Raw genomic sequence first — 26,254 nt, forward strand, 5'->3', positions numbered from 1 at the left:
AGAGATCTGATATTGTCCCATTGGTTCCTACGAACAGCCGATCCTGCCCCTTGTAGCAGAGGCAGGTTCAGTGGAAAAGCCAAGATATTACAGAGAGTCTCAGCCTCCCTGGTGCTGGGCCATGGAGTGTGGCTCAGTCCTGGCTGCCATGTCCCAAGGGTCCATGTGCTTCCAGGAACACTCCTTCTCCGTGATGGTGACACACAGCAGAAGCAGCCTCTCCTCTTTCCTAGCAGCTGTCTCTTCCGCATGCACCCCTGGGACTGCTGTGGCTGTCTTGTGGATGAAGCAAGGCATGGCTACAGGGAGACAGGCAGAGGGAAGAGGTGGGGGGAAGTCCTAGGTCCCCTGGGACCTTGTGGAGCAGGACTTTCACCTGGAACTGGGACTGCCCTGCCTTTAGCATTTAAGTCACTTGTTCAGTTTTGTATACTTGATGCTAAAAAGCCTTCTTATTTGAAAATGACAATAAATGGAAAAATAAGAACAAGACAGTAACTTTCACTAAAGAGAAACGTATTTATGTTTTTGGTGTTAAAATGTACTTTCTTTTATAAAGGTGCCGTTTATGGCAATAGTAAATGACAGATTTTTAAAAATGTGTTCGCTTGGCAAAATAAAAAGTTAGTCACTCTACATCCATCTTCAAAGTAGCTTGCAATTTTACTGGTCCATGAAATCTGAAAGTCTGGGAACCACCACTCCAACTTGGAAAAACTCGTTCTTGAACCAGGACTCAGAATTGGGTTCTGGCCTGGTTGCTCTCCTTTCTGGCTACTCTTCACATGAAAGATTGTGACTCTTAAGTCCGGCCCTTCACTTGGTTTCCTGCTTAGAAAGATAAAAAAGTGAAAAAGGATAGGAAGAGTAGTTCACTAAGCTTTCCTATTGGACTGAGGTATCAATATACCACTGCTCATTTCTTTTCCCTCCTCCCCCCATGTACATGTGCGTGCACACCCCACACACAAACACAGATGCATTCTATAGGGCTGAACTCTCTTCTTCCTATATACCCATCACCTGTATTTAGCAACTACTAACATTTGCCATATTTGTTTTATTGTTCTCTCTCTACACCACCTTCCATTAAAAAAAAAAAAAATCAATTCTTTGAAAGCTATTTACAGGTATCATGACACTTCACTACAGATAACTTTTTAAAAACATTTTTTAAAATTAAGAATAGTTGATTTACAATGTTGTACCCTGCAGATAACATTTTATTCCTCAGCTGAGCTAGTTCCAATTAATTTTTTTTGGCCACATCCGTGGCAAGCAGAATGTCCCAGGCCAGGGATTGAACAGCAGTGACAATGCCGGATCGTTAACCACTAGGCCACCAGGGAACTTCACAATTAATTTTAATTTACATGTGGTTATTACAGTTGGAAATTTTGCAGTGGAGTTGGAGTTTGAGAGGCATTTCATTAACTAGGATAGCTTTTGAGTTGCTGATTATAAAGAAAAATATGGGTGAAATCATTTGCAGCAACAAGGCAGTTATAGGAAGGCAACACTGTCTTATGCAACTAAGGTGGAAGCAGCCACAGTCCAGAAGGGCTAGAGGATTGTTTTCTTCATGAGTTACTTGTTTTTGGACCACTCCTCTGGGATCAACAAGCAAAGAGGGATGCTGGATATTCTTCTTCCTAAATGTGATCTGCAACAGAGAAACAGGATAGGCACTGGCGGTGGCAGAGTTGTTTATTCATAATTCCTGGTTTTCCACTGTCTGGCTGGGCTGGACTTGCTAGCGGATGAGTGTGTCAACTTCTTTAAGCCTCTATATAATCAATAATAATGATGATAAGATAATGCACAGAAAGCACTTACTATACTGTATGCCTGGAATAGAGCACACAGTAGCTGCTCATTAAGGGGTAGTATACAATTTTTATTACTTCCTTCAAGTTTGGGAACAGTAGTTTTAAAAAGAATATGTGCAATTTTACAGTAAAAATACAAATATTTTTGATAGTAATGTAGTCTTTTTAAAGAGTCTTCCTCTTTTAATATTCCAAGATATTTAATGATGAAATGATATAATGTTTGCTTAAATAATTAACAGAAGAGGAATATGGATGGAAGGAAGCCTGGTCATGTGTTCATAGCTGCTGGAAACAGGGTAACAAAGGCTGCGTACTTAAACCAGTTTCTCTTTGAGTTCCCAAGTGGCTCAGCTGATTAGGTATCTGACATTGTCATGCCATGGCTTGGGTCACTGCTATGGCCCAGATTCCATCCCTGGCTGTGGCTGTGGCCACAAACAGTTTCTCTGTTTTGCATTTGTTTGACAATTTCCAAAATAAATAAAAATGAAATAAACAAAGTTGATAATTTCTTATCGAAAACAACAAATATTGAATTAAATAACATCAATACTGCAGGAGACACTTCTGATTTCTCAGCATCCCTCACTCTTATAAAGGACATTGCATTAAATACACACATAATCACTCATTATTTTCTTCATTAGAAGGGTCCCAATCTGTCTGTCTTCTTATCAGAGCTTTTCTCCTAAGCAATTATTAGCAAACAAATTATTATAAAGTTGAAGAAAAAGATTGATCTGGCTAGACTATTTGTGTGTGGGGGATTATAAACATATTTAAAGTGAAGTTTTCTTCTTGATTTGGAGTGACAGTGGACTCCAAAAGTGTCCTGGCTATTGTCAGTGATGTGCAAACAGATACTCAAAACATATGGGGGAGACTGCTACTGTAGAGTTCTGAGAGTGGTCTTTTGCTTTTTTTGTTTTGTTTTGTTTTGTTTTGTTTTGTTATTTCTTGGGCCGCTTCCACGGCATATGGAGATTCCCAGGCTAGGGGTCTAATCGGAGCCGTAGCCACCAGCCTACGCTAGAGCCACAGCAACGAGGGATCTGAGCCGCGTCTGCAACCTACACCACAGCTCGCGGCAACGCCGGATCCTTAACCCACTGAGCAAGGCCAGGGATCGAACCCGCAACCTCATGGTTCCTAGTCGGATTCGTTAACCACTGCGCCACGATGGGAACTCCATGAGAGTGGTCTTTTGAAGAGAATAATTCCTCCCTTATTTATTCAACTTTGAATTACGAATTTTCACTGTGGATTTTTTTTTTTTTTAATAAAACAGATACCCATGTATTTATCAAGACGCAAACCAAAACTTTTTTCCTAACCTTTTTGCTGGGACATGCCTTAAAATCCACAATTTTTATATCTTTTTTTTCCCCCTCTGCAAGAAACCAAATTAGTTTAAATTCACACCTTTTTGAAACTGTTTAGAAAGAGAAGGTGTGAATTTAATCCACGGTGAAAATTCACAATTCAAAATTGAATAAATAAGGGAGGAATTATTCTCTTCAAAAGACCACTCTCAGAACTCTACAGTAGCAGTCTCCCCCACATGTTTTGAGTATCTGTTTACGCATCACTGACAACTTCCTTGAAAACTCTAAAAGAAGGCCAACTAAGGGAGAAGACACTCAGTGCTGGCTATCAGCCCCACACAGCCAATTAAGGATCAAAGATAGGCTTGTCTTGGAATTACTATTTAGTAAATGGAAAATGATTTGAGCTACAGAGGTGGAACACACCTACAACTGTATAAGATGTGGCACATCCGTGTAGTCACCCTGCCCCAGTGGTGAGGAAGCATAGCACCAAGTCTTGCACAGTTGGCAGTGGTTTCAACGATGTTGCTAGGCGACCTTGGTTAATTAGCCCTTAGCAAGGAGAATCTTGGAAGGATAGCTCCAGAATCTGAGAAGGGGTCTTGCTTTCCGTATTTAAGGCTTGATTCAATCCTGAGAGGTCAGCGATCTTTCTTCTCCCTAACAGATAACACGCCAGTTTAGGTGGGCCTGGTTCCAGCTAATTTTAGAATTGGAAAGAGTCTAACACTTAGTAAAAAGCTGTATTATATCAACCTTAAATTGAATTATATAGCAATATCAATCATTTTTAGACAAAACAGCACTTTTGTATCCAAATAAGTGAAATCCTTCAAAGAAGTCATTTACTTAAAGCATATTTAGAGCTGCTTTTGTGGCATCATCTGGGGTCAATTTGATATCTGCCACCAAAATGATTATATGCAAATTACTCACGAGATTTGGTTTTGGACTTTTGTGAAAATCAAATCCATTGTACCCCGGGAGATAGTCTAAACCAGCAATTTTAAAAGAGTTTTGAGTAGTGATTTTGCTCTCAGAATGAGTACAGAGTGATCTCTGGTGATTAAGTGGAAGGGAACAGCATTCATTTGGAGAGCAAGGTTCTAATGTATTGATTTTAAAAGCCAGACATAGGAGATAGCTGGTACATGTAGTTTCTACAATTGAGATTCAATCTGGAATGAAATAAAACACCAGGTCCCTCCCTCCTGCTCTCCAGCAGGAACCCCCCCACACTGGTGGGGGCCTGGCTCCCGAGTGCAGTAGACAGTAACATCTTCCTGGTCCAGTCCATGTTCAGAAAACCTTCAAAGCTCAACGGGGCTTCTTGTTTCATAATTTCAACATAAACTTTCTCCTTTAAATCTCAAAATAAAACATATTTAATTTCTCAATTTTACTTTGTTTAAAGTTTAAAACTCTGAATCAAATTCTTTCTTACTGCAATTAGTTCAGCTGTGATAACTATTTTTCCTACCCATTTAAATTCAAACATATTTTAGCCACTTCTGTGGGTATTTTACAAAATATCAAATAATTCTTATTATCTAGATATAATAGATAAACTTGGAATGTCATCCTCCTTTGCTTTTATGTTTGTATAGATATACAGTACCAGGAGATTTTTATTCTAACAATAATACAACCCAACAAACAGGAACGAAATGCCTATTCATTCTTATCAGATCAATTTGAATGATTAAAAACTAAATGCCAAAATTGATGATACTGAAGGAAGGGGAAGAGAATGGTATGCTTTTTGCTTGCCTTTGGACCACAAAAGCAATTCTTTAGTGTAAGTTTTGGTTTTCCTTCTCCCCAGCTCCTTGAGTGACCTGGCTCAGGGAGTAATTGGGGCGGAGGGCAGAGGCCCATGAGGTCCATCTTGCCAGGCTGAGTCAGGCCAGTGCAGCTGCTGGCCTGGGCACAAGCGTGGGCGGCCACCTGTGGCTCCCAGCACAGCTGTTTGGTAGAGGGCCAGCCAAAGCCCTGTCGGTGGGGTGGAGGCAGGTGGCCAGTTGGGTGGCCAATACATTCTGGCATGGGCTGAAAGAACACCTGGTTCCACTCTGTGGACCCACCACAGAAAGGTCAAAGAATGTGCTTGCCGGCAGCAACCCCACGGCCTGAGCTTTCAAGCCCCAATGGTCCTGCTCTGACTGAAACAGAGAGAAACCCACCTTTCTTCTTCAAAATTACCCCAAAGCCAATACGGGAATCCTTCTGTTCCAGTTGTGTGGAAACACGTCAGCAAGGCCATTGGGCATGTCTGGAAATGGTGTGGGGGGCTGTCAGGCAGGGACAGGCTCCACGATTCAAAAGAGGACATTTCAAGGGAGGTGAGAGCCTTCTTCATGCTCTTTGGCTGCTACCATTGCAAACACCGTCCATCCTCCAGTGCCTTTGACCTTTCTTTTCAGCTTCTTCCCACGAACTCTAACTACATGCTCCGAAACCACTTTTGGTCCCCACTTGTAATTTTGTCACCAGAAATAGGAATTTTCATAGTGAACACCTACCAGAGAAGAACCCGAAGTTCACCCTTCCCTGAGCTCTAATGCCCCTCCCAAGGCCTCAGGTCCACTGCCTCCCAGGAAAGAGGACCCTATTTCCTCACTTTCTCTCTGATAGAGAAGCATCCTCCCCAGCTTCCCTGTCCCAGAGGCAGACCAGGCATGTGCCAAAGAAGTGACACTTCATTAGTCTGTGACTAACCTCTCTGAGCCTCAGTTTTGGCATCTGTACACGGGGATTGACAGTACTATCTTCATAGTTCTGTTGAGAGAACATTCCATGCAAGCATATGCTAAGTGCCTGGCATGGAACCTGGGCACAATAGGGACTCAGCAAATACTGGGTATAAATGAATGACCATGGCTAATACCACTCTCCAGACTCAGAGGCCACACCTGGCCTGGATTGGCCCTGGACTGGAACTTTCAGTGGCTACTTTTCCTTGGGATTTCAGGGGTCTCATAATTACCACTCTGTGGGCCCATATAGGAGCCTGCTATCCACACCTGCCCTTGCTGGGGGCACATATCAGGCCCTCCAAGAATTACATCAGTCTTGGGCTGGTGGATGCCACCACCTCCTGAGCCATTGACCTGAAGAAGCACTCTGACTTCTGGTAGGCTGAAGCTGGTGGGATAACTTGCCCTTTATTATACGAAACCTCTGTAAGGTAATGCATCAAAGCCAAGATCCAAGAAGAAAGCTCGTGATTGAATTTCACAAGCTCTAAGGTCTGGGACAGTGGAATCTGACTAGTCTGGCATGGTGTTCTGTGTCCTCAAGTGAAGGAGAATCAGGTTCCCCAATCTCTGGAGCTGGAGAATTTAGGTATTATTTGGCCCTTCTTTACTCAGAGGGTGTCCTTCCTGTGAAGACAGGGTCTCTTCATGGAAATTAGTTTTCATCACCTATGCAGCCCAAGTAAGGAAAACCATCAACCAAGAGAAAATATGGCATAACTTTGGTTTCCTCCACAGAATGGAGCCAGCCCTCAAACCACTGCTCCATTTCTGGGTTCACATGTCATCTGTGGATGAAAAGGGGGACAAGGGATGATAGAAATAACCCTCTGAGAAAGAGATGGGAGAAAAGATCATTTTCCTTTTAAGTTCCAGCCTGAGGTTTTGCAGTCTGAGGCACAAAACCATTGTGAACAGCTGTTCTTTTAAAAAACGTATGTTAGTTTATTCCACACATTCTGGTAATATGAATGAGACAGAATTGCAAATACAGTTAATCTGTCACTTTTTTATATTCAATGACTGATCTTTGCTCTTTTCAGTGACCACTTATTTAGAGTTTTCCAGTCTGCCTGAGCTATGGCTTTTTTTCTCTCCAAATTACATTTCTTTCCCCTTCTTTTAAAAGTAATGAAATTTATCCGAGCCACACAAATTCAAATTTTTGTTTCCAAGAGCAATCCTCAACTTTCTTCCTAATTTACCAGAAAAAAATGTCACCTGGCCTTTTGGAGCATAAGGGCTTGAAGGTGATCCTAGTGCTCCTCAGAGAGTGGCAAAACGTCTACAGTGGACACATTGTCCTTGGGGTCAGTGCCTTAAGGAGGACAGTACCCTTTGAATATTTCACAGGGAAAGTATCATTTAATCAGGAGCTTGAAAACAACTGTAGACGAAAAGATACACTTGACTGAAGAATCTAAGGAAAGTCTTGTTTCTTGGTATTCCCCCATCTCTGACCCCTAGCAGAACTATCCTATTGCAAACATATCCTTTGCAAATGTGTGGATGAGTTCAAACTCATTTTGCTCACTGCATGACAGGCCAACACACTGGGAGATGAGTTTTGGGGGCAAGAAAGTACTGCTTTATTTGGAAAGCTGGCAGACCAAGAAGTTGGCAGACTAGCGTACCAAAGAACCACCTTACCTGAGTTAGAATTTAGGCTTCTTTTATACTAAAGGAGAGGGAATGTGGTTGGTTGTTGTAGACTTCTTGGTGTCAGAATCCTTTGTTCTTGCGTCTTTCCAGATAGGTCAGGTCATGATGTTCCTGTAAACCTCCGATAAGACAAAGGTCATTTTCTGTTCTATAACTCTTTATCTCTATATGAACAGAAAAGTGTTACACCTTTAAAAGTCAGAGACTTGAGAATGAGCTATCCTACATATTGCAGGCTATAGGCAACATCCTTTCACAAAAGGTACATAGCTAGCATGACTAAGCACAGGTAACAGAGCACAAAGGTTAAAGTAAAAGAAACAGATCCAACACCGAGTCAGATTTGTTCTTCCCTATTACAAATACAGTGGGAGATTAAAATAGTTAGTCTTAGGGTCTTCTTAGTAACTGAGCATTTATAATACTTCAGCCACTTTTGGCTCCTAGGATGACCTTGGAAAAGTATACCCACCCCCCCAAGGAATATCTAATCACCTCACTTGATTTCTTTGAATGTGTTAGGCAGGGATATGAGGGGTGGTAAGTGGATTAAAGCACAGCCATGCTTGGACACTGCACACCTTCTTATGTACCTGATGAAGTTTTCATTATGAAAGTACTCAAATAGCTAACCATGCAGGAAGGCCATCTTCGTATTAGCTGCTGAACTTATTAACTGTTGAGTTGTCTTTGCATACGATAGCATCCCCCAGTTCAGCAAAGTGGTTTGGCCAAAGAGGAAGTGTCTGAAGGTGGAAGTGTGCTTATCATGTTCTTTGCTCACAGTTGAGTTTGAGAAGAAAAGCTCTTTAAGTATGAATTCCATATCTAGCACCCTTTCCACAAAGAAATAGCTTGCATCCTCTTCTCTGAATCTGCCTTGTTTGAAGGCAAAAGAAGGAGGGGGCAAAAAGAGTTGTGGGCCATCTGATTGAAGTTATGTGGTCATGGCCAATCTTGACTTCCTTTCTGGCCTTAAAATAGCTGGGTGGTAGCATCTGGGGATATCCCCCCACCAGAAATAACTAAGGCCTTGCATTTAGATGTTATTAAAACACTTATAAACAGATGCCATCTGTGGAGAAGATAACAAGAATGCAACAAATTACACAATCCTGGACACTACCTGGAAATTTTGGATAATGTAGCGTGGTATTCCAAGGCACGGAGTCCTCCTACTGTGAGTTCAACACCAGCTTTTCAGGGAACAGACAACTTCCATCTCAATCATTCTTACAAGCTGAATTTTTATTTTTACTAAATTATCTATGTTAAAAAAAATCTGTGCCTGGTGTGGAATTTCACTCCATCAAGTGTTACAATGAATTTTTCATTTTCATTACAAGCAGGAGATTGAATGTAGGACAAGTGTTAGGAAACATGGCAATAAATTAGAATATAATTTACAAAAGCAAAAAAAAAAAAAAGTAACAGTGTACCACATTAATACTGAGTATAAAATAATAAGCAACAACTAATCACAATAATACAAAGATAATTTCCTTCTGCATTATTAAGGATACCTATGTGACATTCACTCAAATAACAAAATTCCTAATGAAATAGACTCTTTGGGGAGTCACACACATCTCAAGGGGTTTAATCAGTTGGATATGTTTACCTTGCCTTTTATAGTGGGCCTTTATGCCAATGGCAGATACTGTTCTCAGCCACAGGGTACCAGTTTCCCTGGGGTTCCCTAAGTAGCCTATACAACTCACTTCTTTTGGAAGGTGTGCCATGGTGGCTCAGCCTGCACCGACAATCCTATTGTTATTATTTAGGAATAGAGCATCATTTAGCCATGTGGTTGACTACAGAGTAGCAGCAGTATTGTGAGGTGCCGTGGAATGTGATTTTTCCCCATTCAGGTTTAAACTCAAGGCAAACTGAAAGTTTACTCCGGTTACACATCCTGTGCTTGGTTCCTTCTAGAAAGGTAATCTGACGCTGCCCTGGGGAGCTCTCTGCCTCCTGGTCTTGGTGCCTCTGCACACCCCGGAGGGACACTGGCTGCCCTCCTCTTCCAGCACCAAGTTGGGGTGCTGCACGGGGCTGAGGCAGGAGTGGCCCACACAATGTTAGCTCCCAGGTGAGGTGAAAAGTAGCCTTTAGTCAGTAATATATGAAATCTTTAAAAAATAAAAACATGATCTGATATTTACGATGGAGAAAAGCAGATGCTAATAGCAAACTTATGCCTAAAATGCCACAGAAACCACCCACATTTTGTTTATTGATTTTATTTCAACAGGGCACATTAGCACCAAGTTAACTGCTCTTTGCAAGGGGCCCAGGGAAGTCAGTGCTGAGGCCGTGTTGCCCTTCACTGCATGGCTGAGGTGGCATTTGGCTGTTTTCCAAGGCAGCAGAGATAGGGGCCCTAGCCACTCTCATCTACCGTCAAAAGCTTTCTCTGGAAACTCAGGGACATGAGCTGGGGTGTTGAGAGAGAAAGCAGGTGAGGAGACACAGATGACTGTGACTGAACACGCAGAGCAACGGATGTCCCATGCTGACCGTCCACAGCAAACCTGACGTTTAGTTTGGTTTTTGAAGTCTATGAGTCTCTCTTCCTTTCCGAAAAGACCTAATCGACCACCATGGTGCATGTGATACACCTGTTATGTTGCTGGAGAGCACAGTGACGGGTTTAAGTCAAATATACTCTTTAACTGCAAGTAATAACTTTACAAAGGAGCCGTTTGGTTTGAGTTGGAGGTGTCCATTTCACATGATGCACACATGTGTAGGACATAAGACACATTCATCAAGATCCTGCTGCAAGTGTTCAAGTACAAAATATTCATATAAGCAAGTACCCTCTTTCTTCTCTCCTTTAAAATCTCACTGTCAAATTTTGGATGAGCATGATGTGAAACTTGCGGACAGGGAAAATGTGAGCTAGTTGATTTAATTTAGGTGGATTTGATTCTAGAATTTGATATGCCCAAGAAATTGGGTTTCACATTTAATTGCCATTCAGAGTATCCATAAAAAATACAAAATACTTGGTTGAGTGACTATCAAAATGATGCTTTATGATCTCTAGTCTTCATGAGTTTTTCTTCTTTGGTTGTTATCCCTTGTCTACTTTAAAACTCACAGAAATAGCACATTTATGTGCAAGCACACTCAGCTACCCACACACTCAAAAGCGCCCGCACACACACACTCTTGCTCTCATATAAATAAATGCCCTTTTGCCATATCAAAGAAGGGACATCTGGAACCCATCGTAATTGTCAGCAAAAGGGTCTGCCTGGTTTTCATTGAGCCAATCTCTCTTTTGCACGGTATCATCTCAGTAAGCTCAACATGCATATGCAACAATCCAACAGGGCAGAAGCCGTTCTGTGGCTGGAGAGGATGTAAACACAAGTGAGTTGGGGTGACTCAAATAAGAACTGAGGCATCCTTTGTGATGGCAGCAAAAGGCCTGGTACTTCAGTCTCTACCATACCCCAGGTCTGGCTTCTGCATGAAACTGAAATGTTTTTCTCTTAAAGTTTTAATGGAAATCTCAGCTTCACTTGCACAATGGCAAGTTGGCCACAGTCTTTTAGCAGTGAATTTATAGACTTGCACAGCTGCAGTAACTGATGCACTGCTTTAAACTAAGTCCTTCATTGTTGTTCAGTTTAATACAGTTTATATATGGCTCACAGCAGTGTTCAGAACAGGGGGATTATTCCTAAGGAAATTAAGTGGAATGAAGAAAAATAATACAAACTTTCATTACTTTTGATTTATAAAATTGCTCCTTAAATTACAGTTCAAAGCCTGTTTAAAATTTAAATTGTGGTGCTGTTGTAGTGAGATAAAGTATAGTAAATATTTTTAAGCTACGACTTAAGATTTCTGAATCTTCTTTACTTCCATAGTTGACCAAGTCATAACAGCTACATTTTAAAGTTTTAAATACAAATGGATTCAGTGTCATTGCTAAGTCCTTAATAAAAATTATCTTAATGGTCCAAGGAGGTAAACAGGCTATTGGATTTACTCGAAAGAACACAAACGTTCCACAGTAAGCAAGTCTCCCTGTGTTGTTTGGATCTCTCCAATCTGGCATTCCCTCCTAATACCGTGTCCAGCACTTTGGATCAATAAATCCCACTTCACAGAAGTTAAAATAATATTGAAATCCTGTCAGCTAGTGCTGACCAGTGGTTACGTTTTCCACAGGGTAATGCATTTGCAAGGACATCAATCCTCTTCCTCTGGGTGGCTCTCTGTGATGGACACATTTCCACGATGAAATGACAAGGCACTCTCTCTGGCTTTCCGTAGGTCAGTGTCCTTGGCAGGTCTTACAACACATCTGTCTGAAGTATGCTCGACTGCAGAACTTGAACTTCAGCACCAGTGGGCAATAAGCCACTTTGTTCACATCTTTGCACTCTAACGAGTGAGGGCAAAAAGGGGAAAAACAATTAAGGGCATATAAACACGTACATAAACAAGACGATGAGCCTCGATGTTCAGCAAGGACTGCCCCCAACCCCCAGGGCCAAGGCCCCTTGGCTTTCACATCCATGTGATTTTTGTTTTTGTTTTCAAGCATACCGTGTCCCGTACAGCCTACCAGAAACATTCTTTTGATATATTTTAACACAATTTTTAAAAAAATGATTGCAAGGCTTTTCTTCCAGACTTTTATAAGTATGGTGCATGCCCACTGTGTCTTGAAAGAATTACCATTTGTTGGGATAAGTGATCACTTTAGACAGCTTGGAAACATGAGTCATTTTTCTTACAGCGCTTTTATTGCTTCTTTCTCAAGGGTTATTTTATTCAGCGGTGCAAGGTTATCCAAAATCAAACATGAGTTGCATTGTTTGATACCAAAGTACACATGTCTTAAGAGAATCTCTGCATCTGTGGGGTGTGGGGATGGGCCTGGGTGAATGAAAAGGATTGCTGACAGTGGCCTAGATTCAGCAACTACGCTAGACAAAGAGGAAAACTTTGAGAGGTTGGCCTCAAATGGCAGCAGTCTGTGGGTTATGGAAACATGTAGAAATGTCTTTTTTTAATTTGGAAGTGAGACATGGCCTTCTTTTTTCCTATGTGTGTTTTCTCCTCAGTGCTAGAATTGCCACAGTTGAAGTCTGCAGTTGTTGTAGCCAGAAGGTGAATAAATGATTCTTTCTCCACTTCCCCTTGAGGCTGGTTGCAGAAGATGGGGATGAGGGCCCAGGGTAGAGAAAAAAACACTGGCCTTTAATCCTCAGAAGCCCCTGCCACCCCATATAACCCCACTACTGCTAATAATGATATTCTTCTCCAGCACTCTGGTCAATTTTATCTGGGGATTTTAAAATACTTTGTAAATCTAGTAATTAAATTTCCATATGCCTCCCAGAATCAAAGTTCCACCCTCATTTTTCCAGGTGGTTATACTGAAGCATCCTGGGTAAATTATTTAAGGTAATTAGAATCAGGCAGAACACTAGGAAATATTCAGTGTAACAGAACGTGTGTTGTTGTTGTTTCCTTGTTTATTTGCCTGCTCTTTCCCTGGCTTTAGAAAACCATTAAAGTTCTAGGGGATCACATACATAGTATACAAGCCATATGCTAAACACAGAAAATTAAATGCAAAGAAATGGGAAAGTTTCCAGTTCCTATTATTGAAAAGTAGGGTAACAATTTTATTGATCTCACTTTCAAGGTTCTTTCTGTGAAAGACTTAAAATTTTAAACTGTAACCCATAATTCTCTGAAAGTATAAGCCCTGCCACCATCAAACTCCCATATTTGAGATTTGTTTTACCAAGAGAATAATAGTTAAAAAATTTGAATAGAAACTTTCCATACTAAGAGTCTCAATAAATTTAAGTTTTGGCTAAAAGAAAGTAGGAGGGACATTAAAAATTCCTTTAAACTTTGCACTAAAAATAAATCAGATGATATTTGATGAATCAAGTTTGAATCTGAGGTGAAAATATCTCCATATATCTTAATTTGGAGGTCACTTGTTACTTTTTTCCCTCTCTATCATGAGCAGTAAAAAGTAACCAAAAAAAGTTTAGACTAAGAATATTCTTGTGGGGAAAAAAAACTGGTATCAGTGTTACCAAGAGGAATATATTGCCTAGTTAATGCAATTATTAAAATTATAAGAAAAGCCAAACATAAAGGATGAGAAAAGCTGGCACACTATCACTCATCTTTAATTTCATTATTTATTTATTTTTTTGTCTTTTTGCTATTTCTTGGGCCACTCCCGCGGCATATGGAGGTTCCCAGGCTAGGGGTCGAATCGGAGCTGTAGCCACTGGCCTACGCCAGAGCCACAGCAACGTGGGATCCGAGCCGCGTCTGCAACCTACACCACAGCTCGCGGCAATGCCGGATTGTTAACCCACTGAGCAAGGGCAGGGATCGAACCCGCAACCTCATGGTTCCTAGTCGGATTCGTCAACCACTGCGCCACGACGGGAACTCCCTCATCTTTAATTTCAAATCACCATCCTAAGCGGGCAGCCTGCCAACAGAGATTACTGCTCTCATGCTCTGTAACAGGGCTTGGTGGGACTGCTTAGAGTACCAAATAAACTTTGGCTTTGGTCATAAAAATGATTTAGTTGACAAATCGATAGGGGACGACTGGTTGTTTTAATAGCACAAGAAAATAAAATTAGAAGCCAGACTGCCTAGGTTTAAGCCCAGCTTTACCATTTACTAATGTCAAGACTCTGAACAAACTGCCTACCTTCTCTGTGCCTAAGAGGTTAAGCATCACCATCTGCGAATAACGATGAGGAGTGTTACTGCTCCTGCTTGCAGCATGGGTATTCCACGGTATCACCTGGCTCAGTGCATAGAATGGTTACTGGCTCTCGATAAGCGTAAGATGTTGAATGACCATTACTATTATCATCACTATTAGTTGTTATTCCCTCTTACCACAACTTAAGTTGCGCTCTGAACTTCTCAACAAGGATGGATGCAGCATTCAGATTACTACTGAGAAAATGCTGTCCTCTGGGCTCAAGTCGGTTTAAAGACAAAACAAAGAATATTTCCTGAGGTACAACTTCACTGGGAGACTCATTCAGGCTATTTGAAATATAAATGCTTGGGGGGGATTCAGCTCCTCAGGTGGGTGCTGAAAATGAGCAGTGTCTAGTCTAGGAACACGCTGGTGGCCAGCTGCCCGAGTTTTCCCCTCTCAACTTCCAATACCTGTTACGTTGGTTCTCAACAGACTTGGTTCCAAGTACCCTCATTGAAAAAAGGAATTCATTTGGGTCCTGGGAGCAGAATCAAGCTTCGGGAGGTAGGGAGTGCTTGGGAGTGCCTCAGGACCTGTGCGTGCACCACAGGCTTGGGGCGGCAGACTGGGGGTAAATTCTGGCATTGCCTCCTCCCAGCATTTGTTTGTCCTTGGCTAAGTGACTTCACTCCTGTCAGCCTCAGTTTCTTCATCTGTGAAGTGGGGATGGTGATAACACCAGTTCCTAGGATGTTGTGAGGCTTGTATGAGGTTAACATCTCCAGCAAGTGCCCGGCCTGGGCACAGAGGGAGCACACAGTCTATTAGCTCTCATTACTGTTACCAACAACACATCAGCTTCTGAGAACAACCATCCTGCATTATTTCTCTGGGATCCTTATCCAAGTATATATAGGCTCTTCATTGGAACACACAAGAAAATTGGCAAAAAGATTTTAACAGAGAGAAAGTAAATCATGATGAGGTGGGAGTGGGGTGAGATAGAAGATTCAGGGTTGGGGACTGCCAAGCAGGCAATGGGCCTTGATGAGTCATTAAATGTTGGGCTTAAACGATTAAATGGGCTGTAGTAGAAGGAAACTCAGCCTTGCTGGAGTGTAGGGGTCTCCCATGAAGGAGGAGCCCTGAGGAAGATCCCGTTCCTACTTTGCGGTTTTGCCTTCGAGGGACTGCCAGGACTGGAAGAATTAATTACTGTTTTTTCATTCTTTCAGTCTTTTAACTTCATGAGAGATTAATCTAGTAATGATAACTTTATAAAAGTAACTTATTGAGCACTTCCTATGTGCCAGGCATTGCCTTAGGCAGTTTTACATATTTATATACATTTAACCCTTTTAAGTATATACAATGTCAGCTTTACACAGATGGCAAAACTGAAGCTCAAAAGGGTTAGGAAACTCATTCTGTGGCACACAGCTAGTTGGTCTAAGAACTGGGGCCATAACTCAGGTTTGTTTGACTCCAAAACCACTCTATTTTGGCAGCATTTTTGGCATCTTACTGCAAAAAGGTGTCTGTCAATACATCTTGTTCTTGGCTAATAGTACTGATAGGTCAACCTTTAGGGTCATCATTATCAGGAAGTTTGCTCTGCCACATTAGAGAAGGGATAAATATTTTTTAAAATGAACCTTATAGGTCATGGGCATTCAGAATTGCCTAAATACATTTCTTTCTCTCTCTCTTTCTTTTTTTTTGGTCTTTTTGTCTTTCTAGGGCCACATCCATATCATATGGAGGTTCCCAGGCTAGGGGTCCAATCGGGCCTGTAGCTGCTGGCCTATGCCACAGCCACAGAAACACCAGATCCGAGACATGTCTGGGACCTACAACACAGCTCACGGCAACGCCGGATCCTTAACCCACTGAGCAAGGCCACGGATCGAACCTCATGGTTCTTGGTCGGATTCGTTTCCACTGTGCCACAATGGGAACTCCGAATGAATACATTTCTTTAGTTACCCCTTTCTCCCTTGATTTTGTAAAATCACATGAGAGAAAGGTAATTTTAACACATCAAGGTTTTAAAGCACCATCATTACAGAAAGCTGAATGTAATCTTAAAAATGTGTACAAGTTTTAAATTACATTGGTGCATTCAGCCCCTGTGTCACTTCCTTAGCTTAGCTAGAGAGGACTGACCTGATGTGCCCTTGGACTGACTTACTGACATTTTATGTAGCTGAGGTGCCGTAATTATAAAATTTAGCATTCACTAGTCTGCCTCATCCTCAAAGCCCACTGAAAATATTAAATAGTCTTCATTCCCTTCAGCCAATACCAGCATATGTGAAAAAACCATTCTGGAAAAATTGTGCATAAATTAAATCACATTTTCCTATTGAAATCAAAACAAAGAGTTCCTTTATGGCACAGCAGGTTAAGGATCCAGCATTTTCACTGTAGTGGCTCAGGTCATTGCTGTGGCACAGGTTTGATCCCTGGCCTAGGAACTTCCACATGCTGGAGGTGTGGCCAAAAAACAAAAACAAAAAAATAACATGTATTCTCGCTTAATTTCTAAATGGTTCTCAGTTGGTACTGATATCTAGCTAATATCTAAAATATCTAAAAATTTGGTTCTCTATACCCAAGTAATACACTGTCTGCATATAAACAATTATACTAGGAGAGCTATTGCAAGGAATCCTTTCTGGAGAATCTTTTTGTAATATGATTCCTCTGAAACTGATCTATTTTGAAGGTCTGATCTTTACTACCGTATTTTGTTCATGCAGATACATTTGTAGCTACTACTTTTTAAGTAGTGGAATCTGAGCCAGCAGGGTCAAAGATGTTAAGATTAAGAAGTCTGATTTTCTCTTGTACTATCATTATGCACCAGCTAAGTACTCTCTGGGGAGGAGAATGACAAGACACTCTTTCTACCTTTTTCCTATGAAGCTATTGTAAGTAAGGGTGAAGGGTCCTTATTTTGTGGTTTCTAGGAAATATTTGTGGACCTAACTAGTCTCTCTCTCTCTCTTTTTTTTAACATCATCTCCTTTCACTACCCTGCCTGAAAATAAAATTTCACTTTATCCTAGGCTAGAAGTTTCTGATGCGAATGGCAATTTATGGACTATTCCTAAATTCTTCTCAAAGAGACTTCATAATATATCAAGGGCTGAAAGCCAGCTGCTAGGCCCTACAATGGGAATTAGACTCATGATTAGAATCCTAAGTGACTTTCCAGGTATGCTGGAGTGGGTCTCATTGGTAATCTGAGTTTTGGTAGAGTTGAGCAAAAAAAATAGACAACCTGTTTCATAGGCAACACATGAATCTACTTATCATTGATGTTCCAGTGGGTTCCCCCCCCCCCAGGTGCTTTATATCAACCTTTCAAAACCCTGACCTAAAAGACATGATTTCAAAGTACTCACACTGAGCACATAGGTGTATGAATTTATGATGCAATTGGACTGAGATTCAGTGTGACTTTGATGGCTTGACTTAATCCAAGGAGTAAAAGAGGAGCTCCTGAAATGCAGTGCTCTTGTATATATTTCATAAAATGTTGCCAAGCCTGCCTAAACTGTATCACTTAAGGCATTGAGATACATAAGGACAGGATGGACCATTCGGCATCTTTCTTTGAAGGATACATGTTTTCTGTGCCCATAAGCTCTTGATGAGATTCAGAGGAAGAACACAGTAAGCGGAGAGTTACAATTCTCCCCTAAGGGTCTATCTTTTGGATTACAAAAATACAACCAGCTGTAGCTCTCTCAAACTGCCCATGGAGTTGCAGAGCCTGGGGAGAAGAGAGATGGCAAAGGCTGTGCATGTGCATGTGTGACGCAGGAGTTGGCGGGGGGGATGTGAACTCAGTATGTTTCCTGATGAAACTGTACTTAAGTCCTTGATATTTAACATATTCAGACTGGAAAGGGATGAAATAAGTGTTGCCCAGGAACTTGATATTATTCACTGCAGTGGGAACAGTCGACCACATTTTTACCCTTGAAGCAAGGGGATAACAACTATGGAACTTTATTCTGATTCCTCTACCATGGACTAAGCCATTCCTTTATCTCTTTGCTTTCTTGGTTTCTTCTAACCCAGTCTTATTCTCTGGATGCCACCCACAGTCAACCTCAAGGTACTCTTTTCCCAATACAAATCCAGGATTCCCTCCAAACTAGATAGCCAGGGATGCAAACCTGAACACTAAGATGGATTATCAGCTCTTTAAAATGGCAATGAAAATGACTGGACTTCCTCACCTCCTTGAAATCAAAGTTCAAATGACCTTCACCATTCATTCCTTTCACTGATTTTAATACATCAAATGCCACTTTAAAACCCAAATTCAGTAGCCGTTTTGTTCCAGGGATCTTAGGAGATTTCAGGAGCTGCTCAGGCTTTCTTAGAGTCATTTACTTGAGGGAGACTGAGACCTGCCAAAGCCACTGTAAGACAGCCTGGGCTGGTAAAGCAGTGTACACTAACCACACCTTTCCTGCTCACCTTTCCACACCATGAATCATTACCTGGCAGCAATAAATACTAGATGACAGAGTGCCTTGTGCTATTGAGAGGCTGAAAAGACTCACCATATAAACTACAAGGGAAACTGAAACTGCATAAAGATGAATAAAATGGCATTTCGGATAGAATTTCATGTGAGCCTGAGTAGGCTAGTCTCAGCTGCCAGATGTACTTTAAAAAATTACTCTGAGTAGTATTTCAAATGCAGTGATACCTACTGTGTCTATAATTCATTCTTAGCAGGAATGCAGTGTTACCTTCATCAGTGGCAATCTGTCAAGATCAAGCCTATAATGCCTTAACTCTTAGCTGAAGGTTTTCAGGAATAAAGAGCTAAAGCAGACGTTGAACATGGGCAAATTCTATCTCCTTTCTTCCTCCTCCTACTTTCCTCTTACTATTCATTTTTAATTTCTTGATGCTCCACTTCTGATTTTCTTTCTCTTACTGTACTTTGTTGCCTTGACCTCCCTCTATTCCTTCAATCTCTCTCCACTCTTTATTTTATTTAAAAAAAATCTTAATCAAATTCCATTATTTTATTATGGATTTTGGGGACTAATGTGCTTAATTTCCATATAGCTACCTAAATGCCTTACCATGATTAAGAGTATCTAGTTACCTAGATCTGAAACTTGGGAGTCATACTGAACTCCATGCCATATTCTCATCCATGTCTAACTGTCCATCGGGATCTTTTTATTTCCCTTTCCATTTTATTCTTTTTTTTCCCCCAATTCATTACCCTGGTTTTGATTCTTACTATACCAGCCTGAGTTCAAACATTCATCCTTTCTAGCCTGGACTCTTAGACCAGCTTTCTAACTCTTTGCGCAGACAAGGCTGTCCTCGCTCTGCCCCTTTATACACTTGCCAGCCTAAGCATGTCACTCCCCAATTTCCTTCACTTGCTCTTTAGAACTCATAGATAGAGTCCTAACTTCCTTCCACTGTGTACAGGACCCTCCCAAAGCAAGTCCCATCTCTCTCTTTGTAGCCTCACCTCCATTGCCTGTTCATCTGTCAGCCACTGCAGCCACACTGAACTGTGACTGCACACTCTCATCTCTGTCAGGAATGCCCAGCCTCTCAAAGTTTTGTTGGCCAACTGTCTCACTACTTCCAGGGCCCTGCTCAAGCTTTCCTTCTCCATGATTCTTCTGCTGAATACCCCTTACTCTGTCCAGTAGTCTCCATATTGTGAAAATCATTTGTTTGCATGTTGTCAAGCCCTTCTAAACTGTGCTTCCTTTGAGAACAGGGCCTTTCATATTCTCAGTGGCTGGCACATAGTAGGTATGTTTGCTAAGTAAATGAATTAACTGTTGGATGAGTGGAGCATATTATTTAAATACCACCACCCTGAGGGGTGGACAGATAGATATCTATGTGATAAAGTAAGTTCAGTAAAATGTTAATGCTAGAATCCAGATGATGGATGTTCATTGTAAAGTTGTTCAACTCTACTGTATGTTTGAAACTTTTTATTTTCATAATAAGATGTCAGGAGAGGAATCATCTCCTAAACTTTGGTAATTGAAACAACACTCAAGATTCTAACAGTGGCCCATGTTACCCATAGAGACCCCACTGAAAGACCATTTTATATGATTTATTTTTGGTCTTTCTGGGCCTGCACCCATGGCATATGGAGGGTCCCAGGTTAGGGGTCAAACTGGAGCTGTAGTCTCCGGCCTACGCCACCGCCACAGCAATGCTGGATCCTTAACCCACTGAGTGAGGCCAGGGATTAAACCTGCGTCTTCATGGATGCTAGTCAGATTCATTTCCCCTGAGCCATGACAGGATCTCCAAGACTGTATTTTAGATCCCAAGGAACCTCCCATAGTCCTAACCTGTCTTGCTTTGGGTAGAGATGGACTAGTTTCTCAATAGCCTCCTCTAAGAGTCAAGGGAACCTGATTCTGCTGGGGAAAAAAGGGGTCTCTTTTACCTCCGGCATTAACAAAAACCTGCTCCTTCCCTCAACGATTGGACTTTCCTTCCAACTTCCCCTTTGTAAAAGGCACTTTTTCTCTCCCTGATCTGATTCCCAGAAGCTCTATCAAGTTAACTCTCACGTTACTTTCATGCAAGAGCCTCTTCTCTTTTGACATCCATGTTATCTGCCCATTTCTTTCCTCTATGGATGACAAATTATGACTCAAATCAACTGCTTCATCCTCTTCTCAGGATACATACACACTGGGTTTTTCCAACTACACATTACAACTGGCTCACAGGCCACAGCCTACGGAGCTTGCCTTGATCCAAAAGGTTAAAGTCATCAGTCCTTCATTTGAACACCCTTAGCACTTTGTGTAAACTGCTCCACATAACACATTCCACCTTGCTTTATTATTTTTTAAAAGAAGTATCTTCTCTGTAAGACTATGAACTTTTAAATGCATTTGAACTTTCCATAGCAAATGGCAGAGGATAGCCACAGCAAGCATTTAATAAGTAGCTTCTGAGGAAATGAACAGATAGTTCCAGGTATTTGAATATATTCAATATATGCTATTGGGAAGCTAAAGAGAAGACAAAATGAGTTACAACAGATATTCTGTTTCTACTTTGATTGTGATTTTATAAAAGACAGTGATTTTATCTTATATGAGTCAACAGATTTAGGGAATAACAATTCTAGGATTAGTCATACTTTGCAGGATTAGTAATTTCCTAAAAGTTTCCTCCTTTACTGAGAAGGCTAAAAATATTGTATTAACTGCTTATCTCAGATTAATGTTAATAATAGGTGATTTGGCCAGGCAGAATGACTATGAGGTACTTCTCTAAATAATCCAAAAAGCATGAGATTAACTAACACCTATCCATTTTAAGAGAATTTCTTTAAGGCAGTTGCAAATGATATTCTGCCCACTCTAAAAAAAACAGCATTACATCTTCAGCTGCAAAGCTTATGTATGCTAATTATCCATTACAGGGAAGTTTTTGCAGAAATCATTAAAATGGCCTAAAATGAAGTTATAAACATATCTTCAACATATATAATTGTAGGCATGTGAAAAAGCCAGTTCTTTCAACAACAGTTAAGCCTTAATCTTTTGACAATCACGTTAGAGTGTCTACACTTCATAACCAGAAGCTCTGTTTTCATGTTAAAATGCCCAACTTTAGAGGGTGAACTACAAATAGCATATAAATGTAATTGAAAATGACATGTCCTAGAGCTCTTCCAAATCTAACTTCAAATCAGGACTCTATTACTTCCTAGTCTTGTAATGTGGACAAGTCATTCTCTCTCTCTGTACCTTAGTTTCCTCATCAGTAATACCAACTCTCTAAAGGCTGTTATCATGATTATATTAATACACACATAGACATTTATGTATATGAGATATATAAAGTGGATAGTAAATACAAAGACTCTAACACAATAACAAACATATTTTAATATGATAGTTATATCTTCTCTTCTACCTTAACCTCTCATCTTCTAGCTCTGAAGAACAGACTCCCAAACCCATGTGACTGATTGCCAATAATTTACAATAGATAAGAGCTGTTTGCTGCAGGTCTTACGGAAAAGAGATTTTTAAAACTTAGATCATTTAAAGGAAATAGTTTTGTTATTAAAAGTACTTCTGCTTCTCAGGTTTTGAGTCCTTCTCAAGAGAGGGAAAGCTAGATTTTCACAATGTTCCTTACCAAAGAAAGGGACAAAAAAGAAATAGATGACACTATAGCCAAAGATTCTGCAAAATAAAATTGTTATTTTGAATTAATGTAGGGTAAGGCTATATTTCTTTGAAAGAGTTATTTACACAATAAGTATATTGTATTGAGGCTCAGATATAAAATCAGGCCACTTGTAAAGATATGTTTTCTGTATCCTCTCATACAAGATGATTGCTCTTCCTAAATGAAATTCTTTATGGAAACATTAAAAATAGAATTTAAAAAATCCTCCAAACTAGATAAATCTGGTCAAAAGGAATAATTTCTTTTTTTTTTTAACTACACAATATATATTTGGTACATATAAAGTATTGTATAATGAAAAATAAAAAATAATATATAATAAGGAAAGAAAACTGAGAGTTATTGAAGTAGGTAAGAAATGATGGTATATTAGAAAAAGAATAATTGTAATAGTGAAGAGTTTAGCACAATCAGTTTATAATTAAATATTCTATACACATACTTTTATTTTTTTATTTTTTATTTTTTTCTTTTTGCCATTTCTTGGGTCACTCCCACAGCATATGGAGGTTCGCAGGCTAGGGGTCGAATCGGAGCTGTAGCTGCCGGCCTACACCAAAGCCACAGCAACGCGGGATCAGAGCTGTGTCTGCAACCTACACCACAGCTCACGGCAATGCGGGATCATTAACCCACTGAGCAAGGCCAGGGATCGAACACGCAACCTCATGATTCTTAGTTGCATTCGTTAACCACTGCGCCACGATGGGAACTCCCATAGACATATTTTTAAAGCACATGAATGGTTACTGAAGTCAGCAAACACCTTTGCAAAATTTCTGTTTCCAGTCTGGAAACAAATAAGAGTAATATTTACAAAACAATTTCTCTAATTTTTATAGTTGTATGAATATGTAATCTATGTCAATAAGCCAAAAAAAAAATGGTTGGGTTCAAACTCATCCTCTAGAGAATAAAAGAAGATGAGAACAGTCTAATCACCTTTAAAATTGTTTATCATGGAGTTCCCATCGTAGCTCAGCGGTTAATGAACCTAACTAGTAACCATGAGGCTGCCGGTTCAATCCCTGGCCTCACTTCAGGGGGCCAAGGATCTGGCATTGCCATGAGCTGTGGTGTAGGTCAGTAGCAAGAGCTCCGATTCAACCCCCAGCCTAGGAACCTCCACATGCCGTAGGTGTGGCCCTAAAAAAACAGAAAAAAAGACAAAAAAATTGTTTATCATGTTTAGCTATAAAAATATGTATAGGAGTTTCTTTGTGGCACAGGGGGTTAAAGATCTGGTGTTGTCACTGCAGTGGCTTGGAAAGCTGCTATGATGTGAGTTCGATCCCTGGCCCAGGAACTTCCACATGCTGTGGGCATGGCCAAAAATGTGCATAAATTACCCAAATAAAGCCACAAGTTTTTTTTTTTTTCCCACACTTGATATTTGTTTTTTTTAATTTATGGAATTTGTAGAATTCATTTTTTTAATTGTTATTTCCCCAATACAATTTTTTTTTTCCTACTGTACAGCATGATGACCCAGTTACACATACATGTATACATTCTTTTTCTCCCATTATCATGCTCCATCATAAGTAACTAGACATAGTTCTCACTGCTATACAGCAGGATCTCATTGCTAATCCATTCCAAAAGCAATAGTTTGCATATATTAACTCAAGCGGTTATATACCTCAAATCATACTTGTGGTTGCCTGGGGGGAGGGGGAAGGAGTGGGATGGATTGGGAGCTTGGGGTTAATGGGAACAATTTCTTTTTAAAAGATTTGTCATATCATTTTCATTTGAAAGATATTAAATTATATTCAGTATGGCTCTTTTTTTTTTTTTATTTTTGAAGCAGAGTCCTACAGCTGGGTTTCTTACATAATAAATTCCATGGCTTCAGATGTTTGTGCATGCCTCTTTGATCATGCCTCTATTTTTATATGAGAAGGTGGTCTGAACTTCCCGACTATGCCATCTCTGTCTCCATACTCCCTATAGTTTCTGTTACAGTGCCTTGTACATAGTAGCATTTAGGAAATTTCAAATGAGTGCTTAACTGAATTTTTAAAAGTATGTTTATTTAAATAAGATATAAAAAAATTCAGGATTTGTATGAGCATCTGCTCTTAATAAAGGGATTTCCCCATATATAACAAAGAAAAATTTTAGAGTCTGAAGACTTTTGTCCTCTTATATAAACAGCTGTGTAATTATATTTTTCTACAATGAGAAAATTAGCACTTGAAACATAGGCAGTTTCAAATATATGCTTTCATTATATATATAACTGGTATGTATTTTAATCTTCGCAATAGTAGAGATCCATTGTTATAGCCAAAAGGAAATAGAAGTTTTCACTTTTAAGCTTGGTTCCTTAGAAATCATCTTTATATTTCCAGTACAAGTCAAGCAGAATGACAGGCTGGACAGAATCTTAGAGATTATCTATCCACTCCAACCTTTCATTGTATAGATAAGTAAACTTAACTCCAGAAAGGTTAAGTGATTTAACAAGGTCATATAGTTAGTGGATAGCCAGAAAAAAAAAAAATAGGTTTCTAGATTATATATCCAGTATATACATAGCTTTAACAAATGTTCTCTACCAACACACCTACATCAGTGATTTTATAGGGCTCTTCATGCCCTGGAAATTAGGACAGGTGAATCACTTGAGACCTCAGGCCCTTTCTCCATGGGAAACTTACCTTCAGTACTGGAAATGGGGGTACTGTCACATTTGCTTTCACACTGCTGCATTGATGGAGGCCGAGCAGTTTCTGGACAGTCACTCGATGCCTGTCCAGTGTAGGAAAGACATTGTACAGTCCGCATTTGCTGTCCAAGGCCACACTGAGCAGAACACTAAACCAAAAGACAGAAAAATGAAACACTGATCTCAGCATTTTCAGGAGGTATGTCATTTCAAATACCACACATTAGCTTTTAAAGCCCATAAGTAGTTCATTTTGGAGAGGTATATGATTAGGTCATTCTACAATAGTATTGATTTGGAAACTCAAGAATTATGTTATTACCCTAGAAGATGAAAGCATTATAGTTTCCAGAAGACAATATGTGGAGATTTCTTAGGCTATTATTCTAACAGTTCCAAGCAATGCTGGTGAACTTCAACAGGAGTATATGAGAAAAATCTTTGTGATGAAGTAGAATAATTAATCAGAGATTCTAGGGCTGGGATTACTATTGCTCTCTATTATAGGTTTGTGGGATAACAACCTGATGATTTACTGGAATGCTCTGAAACTGATCAAAATGTTAGTTCAGTATAACAGCAGTGACTGCTGTGAAACCTGGTAATGGGGTCAGTTTAAAAAAAAAAAAAAGAGTTTAAATAAATACCTTGAGTTTTACAAGGTATTTTCACACAAATCTGAGACAAATCTGAGAAGAGGTTTGGTGTTAGCCGATTAGCATGTCTCCCTCTCCTTTTTTATCTACTTCGGGACTCAGTTACTTTGAATTGAAGTTACTCTCACAGGGACTTGGTTTCAGCTGGGAATGATCAGCTGTCTAGGCTGAAGAATGAAGCCGAGGTCAATTATTTGGGCCTTCAGCCCAGAATACCAGAAAGCCTGTGAGGTTTGGAATCAAAGAGATGAGGAGCCAGTGGTGTGAAGACAGGTGATAGTGATGTTTACAAAGTAAACAAACCCAGGCCCTGTTGGATTTGTTTGCAAAAACTCTCAAAGCACTTACAGGACTTGCAAGGATATTCAGACACTTTTA

General features: G+C 40.2%; 1 protein-coding gene and 1 long non-coding RNA gene across 36 annotated transcripts in view; both read right to left on the reverse strand.

Annotated features, from left to right (window-relative positions):
- Positions 1–525: 525 nt before the first annotated feature.
- Positions 526–7,697, reverse strand: LOC146395585 (uncharacterized). Its single transcript, XR_014831478.1, has 3 exons — positions 7,567–7,697; positions 3,584–3,820; positions 526–828 (listed from the first exon to the last, which is right to left on the reverse strand). It is a non-coding gene; the product is annotated as an uncharacterized LOC146395585 (long non-coding RNA).
- A 1,108-nt stretch (positions 7,698–8,805) lies between these two features.
- Positions 8,806–26,254, reverse strand: part of ADAMTS6 (ADAM metallopeptidase with thrombospondin type 1 motif 6) — a 308,356-nt gene continuing 290,907 nt past the window's right edge. For 33 of the 35 annotated variants that reach the window (XR_014831410.1, XR_014831409.1, XR_014831406.1 and 30 more), the window contains 2 exons: positions 25,213–25,369; positions 8,806–11,982 (listed from right to left, as the gene is read on the reverse strand). Coding sequence is in view for 18 of the 35 variants with exons in the window: in XM_085002386.1 (XP_084858512.1) it covers positions 11,873–11,982; positions 25,213–25,369 (267 nt within the window). In the remaining 17 variants the exon portion in view is untranslated. Of the gene's footprint in view, positions 11,983–25,212; positions 25,370–26,254 lie in introns of those variants that run through there. The other 2 variants (XR_014831423.1, XR_014831419.1) reach the window with 2 other exon arrangements.

This window comes from Sus scrofa, chromosome 16 (genome assembly GCF_054392235.1).
Source record: "Sus scrofa isolate SSC_HxYL_T2T_F1_AM1 chromosome 16, Sscrofa_HxYL_maternal_Yorkshire_Landrace_v2.0, whole genome shotgun sequence".
NCBI classification, from domain to species: Eukaryota; Metazoa; Chordata; class Mammalia; order Artiodactyla; family Suidae; genus Sus; species Sus scrofa.